Source organism: Patiria miniata, unplaced genomic scaffold (assembly GCF_015706575.1).
Source record: "Patiria miniata isolate m_02_andy unplaced genomic scaffold, ASM1570657v1 HiC_scaffold_12, whole genome shotgun sequence".
Classification (NCBI taxonomy): Eukaryota; Metazoa; Echinodermata; class Asteroidea; order Valvatida; family Asterinidae; genus Patiria; species Patiria miniata.
In genome coordinates, this window is record NW_024037050.1 from 1,383,265 (window position 1) to 1,396,344 (window position 13,080).

General features: G+C 40.4%; 1 protein-coding gene across 1 annotated transcript in view; it reads right to left on the minus strand.

The window, feature by feature from the left end:
* LOC119743627 (sal-like protein 1) overlaps positions 1-12,049 on the minus strand; it is a 30,178-nt gene extending 18,129 nt beyond the window's left edge. Inside the window, exon 1 of the mRNA XM_038220043.1 lies at positions 12,025-12,049. Coding sequence (XP_038075971.1) covers positions 12,025-12,049 — 25 coding nt within the window. The remainder of the gene's footprint in view (positions 1-12,024) is intronic.
* Positions 12,050-13,080: the final 1,031 nt, after the last annotated feature.

A 13,080-nucleotide genomic window follows, 5' to 3' on the forward strand; every position in this document is an offset into this window, starting at 1 on the left:
TACATGTATGAGCCCCTCAAAGTTTGAACCGACCCAATAGACAAGTCCCTACCTGAGTTAAAATTTGACAGAATGACTTCAGTACGGAGGGGCGAGTATGGCAAGCACTAATTTTGGACGTCATCACTGTAGAGTATGCCATTTGTCATTTATGCATTTTATTTGTTTGAAGCAACAAAAGTGCTCACAATCTAAAGAAGGATGCTTCACAAAAAACTAACCTGATGAATTTTTTGCTCAGTGAATGCTGTACATTTCGAGAAAACAATATTCTAGGATCTCTATTTCAATTCAAAAATTCAGACTTGCGCCTGAAATCAGTGTCCGGGACACATTCTCATTCAGCTAATTGCAGCTACACGATGTCACGCACTGATCCGACGAATTATAGCAACCGCGCGCATGTTTGTGTCGTGTCAACGCTTGCGCACACCCATTCACGTCTTCGCCGAATTTTAAAATGAACTACTAACGGAAATTTCCAAAGATGCGTCTTTAGGTGCATCCTTGGAAATGACCTTTTACTGTTTTCTTTAAAATGACAGCATGCCAGCAAAAATTTCACAGTAAGTTTAGTGCCTCAAATGAGGTGTTGCCATTACTATCTTTAAACCAAGTATGTTTTTCAACAATAATTTTGTCAATTACTTTTTGGATGGCTGCAAATGATATACTCTGCCTTTAACTGTTCTTAAAAATGGTAATACTGTGTTACAGGTAACGTGACAGAATATTGGAATTTTATTACAGCACAGATGAATAAAACAGAAAAACCTTTGACCAACCCTAAAATTATATTTCAGTTTTATATAGGCAGAGGCCACGCAAGTGCGTTTCCAATCTCTTCAGAAATGTTTTTAAGTGCTTATGCACGCCTATTAATGTCATCTCGAGGACAATATTGTAATATTTCGGAGAACTTTGTCACTTGTGAGCGTCTCTACTCTGGCAGACTGTCAACAGGACATGAATGCTCAGTAAATTTACACGGATTATCTCATAGACAAGTGGTCCGAGCGGGGCCTTTAAATACTGCCATAAAATACATCCCATTTCAGGAAATTTGTAATAAATTTGGAACATCCGATGTGAACTCCTGCTTCTTTCTCATTCAGAAAGCAATTGATGAATCAAACCGTTCAAAATGAAATCCCTAGATATTTTTGTTAGACAGTAACACTTTGAACATACTTAATCCATGAGAGTGCATCACTGTTCACATTCTGAAAGAGTGCAACCTGTTTTGTGCTTGATTTTTCTTGCACAAAGTTGTAGATTTCACAATTCCCCCACAAACCCCCTTCAGTTAAAAAAAAAAAGGGAAAAACTTGCCGTTAATGAACGGATGACTGGCAATTTTCAGGCCGACATTAAATCAATCAGCTACCTTCTTGTTTTCTCTCCCTGCTAAAACCCAAGATGGCCCCCCGGAATTATAAACAGATGGATCATAATTTTTCAGTTCCCATAATTCACACCTTTCTCTCTCTCACTCTCTCTCACATCCACCCCCCCCCCCCCTTATTTCGCTGCGCTGACATTAAGGCTCGCATGACTCATGGAGGAAATCTTGGGCCATCATGTGACAATATTATCACACCTATATCAGATGTCGTTTGGCTTGAACTACGCGTGAACTGGAAACAGATCAGACAAATCCTGCAAACAGGGCCCTCTCTCTATCTCTGAAGACAACATGAATTTTAGCGGCAAAGCACAGGTGACTGGCTTAGATGCCTTTGATTGAATGTAAGCGCCTTTTCCTATCCCCAGACCGTCCCCAGCTTTTCAAAAAGGTGGAAATGTTAACAGTTAATAACAGCAATGTGAGTTTTCGGGAAGTGTGACCTTTAAGGTCTTTTAAGAAAAAGTCCATCTCATTTTTTGTTGAATCAGTACGCAGTTTAATCCCGACAGAAAAAAAAGGTACATGTAACAAGGAAACAGGTGGAAAGTGAGCTTTTCACAGCATGCAAACATTCATGACCAGGAAATGCAAATAAAGCATGATTAACTAAACACTTCACATATTTCTATTCAAGGAGTCTGCATGCTTATTCTCTAACTCTTACAGCTTAATTTTTTTTTTGTTGGGTGGAGGTGCCGCACCTTGTTATTGGCAACAAAGGAAAAGTGAATTCAGCCCTTGGGGAGTTAAACCAACATTGCCTGAAGAAATATGACGGGGGCTGTCATCAATGCTCTTATTGATTGCTGTGTTGTTTCAGGGTGTTTGATAGGCACTTGTGGGTTTTAAAAGCTTTCTGAACAAGCACAGGTACGTAGGATACAACAACTTGTGGAATAAAGTCCTCGCCACTATTTTGGCTATTGTGTTTTGGCGTGACTTGTTATAAGGTTTTTTCGGCTTAAGAAGTACCACATATCAGGGAATTTGTTAATTTTTTGTCCTTTTTATTTCTAGGGCTGTGCATCGGAACTGGGTACCCATTGACCGTGGATGTCAGGAACCGGTTCCAGACTATGGAATTGAGTAAACGTAACCAACTTTGCATACTGCTTAGTAACTTGTTAGACAATGAAAAAGACAGGTATTAATGTCATTTGTGGAGAATTTTTAAAATAAAAACCATGCTACATGGAAAAACAAAACCACTAATTACCACTCTACTTTAACCCTAACTCCAAACTAAGTTTTACTAAGTGGAGGACCATGTCCGTCAAAATCCGTCACTCGCTCTGCTTCACATAATGCTTCAGGACCAAATCCACTGAAATCCACCACTGGTGCCGATGGATTTTGATGTACTTGGTATACAACGTGGCTTATCTGCCAAGAACCCCCGAAGTGAGGGGATGGATTTTGATGGGAGTTGGTTACAGTCAGGATAAACAGATGAGCACAATAGCAGAATTTCCAAAATGACTTTCCAACTGCACATTTTTTAAACTCAGCCGGTCCCATAAATAAATACATTTATATCAACAATTCGCTTCCTGTGATAATGTGAATGCTTCCAGTCGCCAGTTATATCCTGCATTTTAACTGCCGGTAACCACTTGTAAAACCTGAATTATGTTATAGTTATGAGGTGATGGATTTTTCGCACTTACCGGTAACCCGCCCATTTGACCCCCGACCTTTCTCGGATGCACATCCATTTTTCTGTCTGAACATTCTCTAAATGACAAGAGTTCATGTAAACCTTTTTTTTTTCTATCATGTCAGTAATGTTCTTCGCAAACTTTGTTTTTCTCATGGCTACAGTTTGATTGATTGCTGCCGAGAATGGATCCAACTTGTCAGGATGGTACTGGACTCCTCCATTCTCGCGCATGGGTAACACGATTAATTGGACCGTACCATGTTGGCTTGGAATAAGAAAGCAAAAGGGTAGTGTTTTTCTTTCTAAAAACACACCATTGTCGGTATAATAATTTGTGGTCTTCGGATTAGATTCAAAGATCAATCCACCATTATTGTCAGGAATGCAGACACTGGAAATATATGCTATTGCAACACTAATTGTTTAAAATGTCTTCAGTTATTAAGTACATCTACAAACCCCTTTACATATACATGTACGTCAGTTTGTCTAAAGTTGCTGATATCACAGATTAGGCCGGGTAAAAATATTAAAGTTTTTCGTTTGGGCTTTTTGAAAAAATGAAAAAGGCGGGCACATCCAAGATGATGGATTGATTCTTCCATATTTTTGACTCTTTTGCTGATACAAAATTGTGTCCAAAGGAACCATAACCTTTTGTACAAAGCTATCATTTTGTTAGAAACAAATAAAAAGAAAATATATTGGACAATACATTTACAAAATATAGCAAATGCATGAATTATAAAAAAGAAAACAAAAAAAGGGTAAAAAAATTAGCAGGTGGGGATGAGCAACTGTTTAATTTTGTTCTCACTTAGCCCAACAAATGTTTGTATTCTGCCATGTACACCACTTAAAAGGTAGAGTATATGCTTTAGATTTTGGAGCAACAAAAGCGCTCAAAATCTATATAAAAAAAAGGGTGCTTAACAACTAACCTGATGAAGTTTTAGCTCAGTGAATGCTTTATAGGCCCTTTATTCCAAGAAAACAATATACATGTACTAGGATCTCAATTTCAATTCAAAAGTTGCCGAGTCATGTTTTGAATTGCGCCCGAAATCAGCATCTGGGACACGCTCTCATTCAGCTGATTGCAGCTACGCGATGTCACACACTGAACTGACGAATTATAGCAACCGCGCGCGTGTGCGTCGTGTCAATGCTTTCCCACACCCATTCTTATCTTCACCGAATTAAAAACGAACTACTAATGGAAATTTCCACAAATGCAACTTTAGACGCATCTTTGGAAATGATCTTCTTTTATTGTTTTCCTTAAAATGCCAGAGAGAATAATTTCACAGGGAGTTTGTTGCCATTACTATCCTTAAACCAAGTAAGCTTTTCAACAATAATTTTGTCAATTACTTTTTGGATGGCTGCAAAAGATATACTCTACCTTTAAAAGAAACTACAAAACAAATAATTTTTGGACTTTCCATTTTTTTTAATGAGAAGTGGAATGACAAAAGTCAAATCAAAGTCAAAAGAAAGCTTTCACAAAAATGTTTGCAGCATCATGGTCTGAAAGCAAAATTGTCAAAATTTGTTGACTATGGTGTCAGTGGGTTGCTTCAGGTCACCTCTCGCAATCGGAAAGGGCAACGCATCGTGATTTATGGGTAATAACCGTTTATTTGTAAAGTGATGAAATATATCGGCGGGCATATTTTTCTTGCTTCAGGAGGTGGTGGTTTATGTCACGGGATGCTGTTCATTCCATTGTTTGTATATCTTACTAGGCTCATCCTGTTTTTCATCAAATTAATAAACATGAAAAAAAAAACCAGGCATGAGTTTCGGGAAATTTGATTTAGGGCTCTGAACTTTTCTTCGGGTGCCAGATGACAACCGTCAAATTTACACAAGCATCTTTCATCTCAGACAAACCCCAAAATCTGTACAAGTACAAGCCTAGCCCCGAGGAAATCCGAGGGGAAAAAAGCCTTTGGGTGCAAAACTCTCAAGCACGCACAGGTGAGTGCTGGAAGCAGAATAAGCACGAACATTTGAGTGTATACACACAATTACGCACCACTTTGGCGGCATCCCCACCTGCTTTCATACCAGGTCAAAAGTCAAAGGTTATTACCCAGCCCTACCCCCCCCCCCTTCCCCCCATTCCTAGCCACGCTGGTGTCGCTCAATATCAAGAGATAGGCTGCGGTTGTTTTGTTTGTTGCGCGACAGGGAAATTAGAGGAAATGATTGTTTTTGCCCGTGGCAAGTCATGCACAGCCGTTATGATTCTCAAGAAATGATCCACGGGGAATAGCAATCTCGGTTGCAATTTAAGGCGGCAAAAAGTTGAGCGGACCTACAAATTAACCCAGACTTGTGCCTATTTCAAAGGAGAAAAAATAGCTTTGAGTGTGTGCATGTAGCACAGACATGCTGGTCCAACTAGGGAAGAATATGAGTTCTGCCGATTTTTTTTTTTATTTGGATCGCCGATAAAATAGAAATACTGTCCGATATATACATGAACATTGCCAAAGGCAAACAGTCAGACAGCTAAGCCGTTAGTGATTGTGCCGAATCGGGACAACACTCAAACAAGGGACAACCGAGCCAATTTCAAACCTATTTCAAAATGCTTCGGGGGAAAAACAAGGGGAACAATTTCTAGAAGCACTATGTCAAAATGATTAGGGAGCTCCTTGAGATATGCTTTCTCCAGGGGGCTTTAATTTTTTTTTTTTGCTCTCCTTTCTAATTTTTGTTTCTTTTCAAGGGAACAGTTGGCTACAACTGTAACCATTTTCTCCTTAATGCCCATCCACCCAGGGGGACCGACAGGGAAAATTGCGAGCAAGTTTAGAATATGAAACTCATAACCGTACCCGGCAGAAATGTGGAAGGTTTTCCTTTGTAGGAAAAAGACAATTACCTCAGTAACACAGAAATCATGCCTGGTCAACACGCGACACCAAAAAACGGGAACACCTCAGAATATTGATTGTGACACTCGACAAGAACATTTTATTCAGCTGGTTTAATCTGGATGAACATTTGGGTGTCTTCTTTTATAATTAAACCAAATCTGGTTCAGATTCAATCACGGTCTACGATATCACAAATGTTTTCATGCGTAAAAATAGGCCACCTGTCTCAAAATTATACGAATGTATGTAAATGAAACATCAATGCTAGTTCAATTCAAGAGCCTGCTTTTGTGCACGAATGTTCACAAACCATGTTCATGGCAGACCTTGCAAGCCCCAGCTCTGATTCTTCAGCGCAGGATTAAAAATCTGCGCTGTCGTTCCGTATTTCTCGCATGCCGTGTCGACTGCCATCCCCTAAACACACAAATTGAGTGTAGGGATAAAAAGCCGTTCCCTGCGAACAAAAGCCTCGGCTATAAACAATCTTCCACTCATATTTCATTCCGCTCGCCAATTTCATGTGTTTGCCCCGGCCTACAGAGGAGGGAAAGAACGAAGAAGAAGAAAAAACGGCCCCGCTCTGCATGCTAAAGGACGTTCAAATGTATGTTTATGGTGTGGGGGATACCATACACCGGCCGCAGTGCGCAGTGCGCTAAACCAACACGGGCCGAGTGAAAACGAGGTCTCGCACACACGGCTCTTTATTACAGGAAAAGCCGTGGCAAGCCTTAGCTGTGTATGACAATGCAAACACGCCGCCTGTAATATATCGGGGGGATCTGTAGGGATGCTGACTTGACTACTGACAGAGCCAGATTTGTGCTGGTGAGCGGTGTGTTGCATACGTACAAATGGACACCGAGTTCCGTGTTATTTCTCTCGGGTTAAAAACATACAAGCCACTGAATGTTTGCCAGTACTTTTTTTTCTAGGTTTTCTTTTCCCTGAACAGGAAAACGTGCTTCTGGTGTTGCTGGAGTGAAAGGGGATGTCCAGAACATGCCACCTAGGTACTAAGGTTTCCTAAAATATCAACTCTATTCTCAACCACTTGTTTTCATACATTTGCTTGGTAAAATGATAACATCGGGTAATGGGAAAACCAAATGGTAAAAACTCAAACTGCTAAGACAACATGAAACGAGCACAAGTTTCAATTTTGGGCAATCACGCCGCAATTGCAAGTTACATAAAATGTTTTTAGTGAGAACACATATTTTGAAAAATGGTAATTTTCTAATAACAGTTCTGATGTCCTACTGTAATTGCACCCTTCACAGCACATCCTTTTTATGAGATCCAAGCCAAAAAAGGAAAGAAATCTGTTGTGCTACATTACATGAACTTTCTGTTTCATGGACCTAAACAGATTGGTAATTGGCTCAAACACGTAATTCCAACCATTAATTTGAATGAAGCTTTATCATTTACTTCTGTTAACTCCTCTCCCTCACCCCCCCCCCCAATTTTTTCGGCCAACCTCCAGCCAAAAAGTGCAAACGGAAAAGTCACATTTTACAAGTGCAAAACTTCTGACAAGTGCGAGTGAAATCGGCGAAACCCCTACGCCTCGGCTTTGAGACCATTTTACAAAAGGCCACGGGAGTGTCACCTTCTAATGTGCCGGTAACCCGAGCCAAATCCCTGAAAGTTAAGGCAAAAAGCGCCACAGCAAAAATATTTATGATCCGGTAGCGGCCGATGATTGAGGGGGCATTATGGGAGTTCTAGAGACAGCAATGGCCAGGGGAGGGAGGGAGGGGGGGGGCAGTATAAGGTAAAGCACTGGTAAATAGGGTGGACCTCTCAGCCTCAGGAAATAATTACCAATTTTGTTTTCTTCTTCTAGAAACTTCTCAGGTAGAGAAAACTAATGCCACCATGCTAAATGAACTGAGGTCCCTCAACTCTTTGAAGTAACTTTTTTTTTCCTGCCGGGACTGGAGGCTTAAGGTGACATGGGGACCAGCCAGATTGAAGTGCAGTGAAAGAACGAAAATGGAAAGCAAGTTAACATTTAAAATCTCTTTTTGAACATTCAAAATGGAATGGCACTTTCAAGTTGTAGATGAACACAATATTGTACAACATAAACTGATGTAATACATGAGGGTAAATTGACACAGACATGTTGATATGGCATGTGCTTAAATCATTAAAGGTAACCCAACTTGTACTTTCTATTCTGAGCCCTGAGGAAGACCAGTGGAGAATTTAGAGCAGACTGAAAATCAAGGACAGAAAAATTTGCCCACTTTGGGCCGATTGTCGATTATCATGGTACAGAGAAGAAGTGTCAGACATGTAGATCCACTAGAGTCTGTGGGGAGTCTAGAAAAAGAAAAAAAAACATAGGGCAATAAAAATACTAGTAAAAGTAGACAGAAAAGGACAGAAAGACAAGGCATGATTAGACAAAAAAATCCAACGGAGCAGAGCATGCCACAGACTGAGAATAGCACTGCCCAGCGAGCAGGGGCAGACACAGACAAAACAGCCCGTGCTATGTGGGGCAGGCCAAGCAAAAGGCTGGGGCATGGAAGGCCGTGATAGGATAAAGGAGTAGCATGAGAAGCCCCAACACGGGGAGGGGAAACTCTGGACTGTAAAGTGTAAATCAATTTCCGCCTAGGAAGTGCCTAAGTGTGAAGTTGAACTGGGCAACCTTTCCCCCGGGAAAGTCCCCCCTCACTGACGAAGGACCTACTCCCTGCAAAGAGGAGGGGGTCGCTCAACGGGCAAGGCAACAACTGGCCAAGGGGAAAAGCAGGGTTTACACAATTAGGAAGAAAGGAGCAATAAATCCATCAAATATTTGGCCCACAAAATCAAAACCTTTTGCCATACTTATTTAGACCTTCATGGCAGGCAAGGAAAAAATAACTCTCCCGTAAAGAAGGAAAAAAAGGGAACATTAGGGAATAGGAAACTGGATTGGATCCGATTTGAAAAATGATTCTCGGGCAAAAAATAGCTGGGTTTTTTTTAGTCATTAATCGGAACGCAAACCTGGAGAGGGAAATGTGAACGGTATGAATTCTGACATTTCACTGCGATGTGGAAAATGTTAATCAACGCAGGACACATGCGTGTATTAGTAACTCTGGAATACTTTAACCCAGATTTTGGGAACAAAAAAGCAAATATTTTTTTGAGTAAAATTAGATCATAACTTGGAGGTGGATACAGCAAGCTGGAGATGGTGGATAACACTGTGACATTGAATGGCAAAGGGGCGAATAATTACAGCCCAGTCAAATAGTAACAGGCATACAATTTAAAAATGTCCCGGGGGCTTTGACCTATTCTTGAAGATGATTGACAGTGCAGGGGACAAAAACCGTCCAGGACCGCCCCGGGCGCAGATCCCACCTAAGCATGAAATCAGGATCTGCCAAGGTTTAGAAAAATATCGCCGGCTTATAAAATGAAAAGCCGCCCTCTGGCTTTGTTTCCCCGGTCGTTTCTTTTGAGCCGAGCAGTTTATTCGCCGTGTCCGACCGCGGGCAGAAAATATGGCATAAGCCGTATTTGGAGCGCAGAACCTCTCCACCGAATCCCCCTGGCCTACTTCTCCTGGCTAGTTTAGAAATAACAGTTGCAAACTTCAAGAACGCTGTCCCGATTTCTGAAAATGTTTTTAGAATACACACTTGACGGAGTCGCTGCCTGCGCCTGGAGTCATGTATTTAGACGATAGTTCAACAAGGGAATGTAATACCCAAGCCTGTCATTTTTTTTCTCTCTGTCTCTCTCTTGCTTGCCGTGTAACACTTCACTCAGCAGACCTTAATAGCTCAGATTAAAACAATATTTGAGATGGAGGTAGGGAAATGGGGTACTTAGCATTTCTGTAAGTAGGCAGAGTATTTTTTTCTCTGGAAACTGCATGGCGTGGGTGTTATGTTATTTGAAATATTCTGTGATGAATATGTTTTAAATGTAGTCTGTGGGAACATATACTACCGATTTTTATCTTCATTTCCAGTCTGCCACCTACACACAAAAAACACCGAATATTTTTTTCACAGAGCAAAAATCCATACTAATTTATATCATACTTTAATTTTAACCTTTCCAAATCCTCTTTGCAAAATTGCAGGATTGAGGTAATACGGCAAAAATGTGCTGCTGATTTTGAGGGATGCACTGTGTCAAGTCTTGGGACGGACCTTGTGTTGTTAAATGCTCAGCTGTGCAAAATTTAGGGCAGGATTATACTTGAAATCATACGCAATGCTCCAGGATGTCACTGACTCTGCCTCAATTAACGCATTGACTGTGATTGCTGGAGGATTTTGCAGGATTGTATTTTTTACATGGAGGCAATTGGAAGATTTTGCAGGATTGAGGTTACATCCTAGCAAAAATGCCTAGGGAGTTAGGGTTAATGATACTTTTCCACGGTCTTTTTGAACATGACTTACAAATAGGGAATCATTCTCATGCTTGCAGTTCATCACATTTTTTGGTCAAGATGGAAACACAGACACTGTATAAATCTATAATGACTCCTCAAAAAAACATTAATGTACAACTGTAAATGCGCCTATCAAAACAGTGTGATTTCCCAAGGGGGGAAGTGACCATAAAAATAGAAGGAAGTGACCCTCACCTGTGCACACAATGTGCAAAATGTAGTACCTGCACAAAAATAACACGGAGATGTTTGCATAGTAAATTTCAGCAGGATATTTCACCGCAGGAAAAAAAGGTGGGATAGTGCCTACAAATATTCCCATCCCGAAATAAAATGAAAACTTGAAAACCTAATTGATACAGGATTAAATGGGACTGTCATGAATCCATGCCACCTCTTAAGGCCGCATTGTCATATATTATTGTTTTTATTTATTTCTGGTAATGAAAGCAAGGATTCCTTAAAGGTGCCCTAGGCACTGTAGCTCGGAAGTCTGATGAAACCTTTAGAGAGGAGAAAATGAAGAAATTACAGTTGTTCATTTCAGGTGGGAGGAAAACCCCAGAACATTATTCTGGGTAAAACCCACGGAATCAGGTAGGGACTGAAAACAAAACTCACATGAGGACCAGGGTAGAAATTGTACACGGACCATGGAGGTGGAAAGAGGAAAGAGCCACTGCGCCAACCCGACACCCCAAAATTGTTCGACAAAAAATTACATACGATTACCAACCCAAAACTACAGCTTACAAGGGTGGTCACACATCTCCATGTTAATGGCAACAGGGTTTGAAATTTTTCAAAATACAAGCAGTAATGCAATGAGCACACATAACATTGACTGAATTCAGGTTAGCAGAGTTGTATTTTGATCCCCTTCTGTCGCTGTAACTGGGTTCAAACCCCTACCAAGTTGACACGTCCATGCTGACTGATTCTATGGGTTTTTCCACAAGAATGTCATTCCTGCATTTTTCCTCCAAACTGTAAAACAGTTCTTTATTGTCTTCTCTTCCTGAACTATAAAGAGAGAGAGACGACAACATGTCATTTCCAGTTTGGGATTTCACTAAAGTTTCATCTATCTTTTATCTATCTATCTTAAGGTTACTTGAGGTTTCTCATCAATCGTTCCCAAATGCAATGTATTTTTGTTTGTTTAGGAATCCTTAGTTTCTAGAAATAAATAAAAAATATATCAGTAAAGTCTCTTCTAAATATGCTGTTTTACATTATTAGCTTCTGAACCACCCCCGATTACTCAGAGTTGACAAGACCTTATAAATCTGAGCACATTCCCTTAGTAATATCCTCCATTTAAAAAACTCCAACCAACCTCAGGCTCTTGATAGCTTGCTTGTTTCAAGCCAGGTTCATACAGACCACGGAAAAGGAATCTGTACTATTTTTTCTTATATAATTAAAGTTTGTAGTACCTGGACCAAACCGATGTACAATACATTTTCTCTGAGTAAAGTCACTAAAAATTAAGGCGTGAACATTTTAACATTATATGCATCCTATTTTGAAAAAAATATACCTCTATAGGTAGCATTTAATTTCACATCATCAGCTTGAATTCAACCCCCCTCTTAAACATTCATGTTTTCACAGTATTTTTTTATTTTGTACCTACCTGATAAATATTCCTCCTTGGCCATTTTTAATCTGTAGGTAAGAGTTGCTTCCAACTTGTTCCAGTCAAAGTATGTACATGTATGTAGCTTAATAGAAACTCAGCCACTAGAAGACTACAGTTTAAGTCATCACATAGGGACAGTGTTGCCTATTAACAGGGTACTTTCCAAAGCCATGAGAAGTAGTCCTTAAACTATGGTCCTACTTGGGTTTCAGAACTGGAATAGGAGAACAGCTCCTGCGAATCCTGGGGGACTCATTAGGACCACACAGATGCCAGGAAGGACTGGAGATGTTACACTGCAGGGTCTTTAGAGAGGCACATCTGTCCTCACGCAGACACTTGCTCAAGTTCAAAGTCAGAGACTGTATCGAGGTAGACCTTAGGCCTTCAGTGCGACATTGCCAATGACGGCCAAAACAGGACAAGGTCCGAGTGCAAACTGATGGACGCTCTCGTTATATACCATGCAGTACGTAGCACCAAATGATCTACTACAGGTTGTCAAAATAAAAAACAAACCCGGGCCTTTTACACTTTTTTTTTCACACGGAAGGGAAACAGGGAAACACAGAGGCACCGGTAGCCACAGCAGAGGAGTAGATACCTGCGTGTAGAGCCAACAGTGTCCTTGATTTCCTCCCTGGGAACCCCAGTTATTTCGGAAGTGAAAGTATTCAGTATTCACCAGAGTGGCACGCTTGAACAGAGTTATGAAAATAGGACAAGGGCAGATAGAGGGATATGTATACAATACTGGATCCTATACAATTATATACCACAACCGCCCTCTAGGGTAATGTGGTAATTATGAACAAGGAAGTTCAGAAGGTCGCATCACTTATAACAATAACAAGTCCACATAACAATTGGAACTTTGTTTGTCCAATATTGAGAAGAATGCATGGAGATAACAAAACTAAAAAGAAATGAACAAATGATGGCAGTTTTGTTTTGGGGAGACAGTTTGGAAGCCTAGCCTCAATCAAAATATGTTTTTTCAAAACAGAGAAGCCGTGTTTACTGTTAATTGTATAAACTCTTAATTCTTCT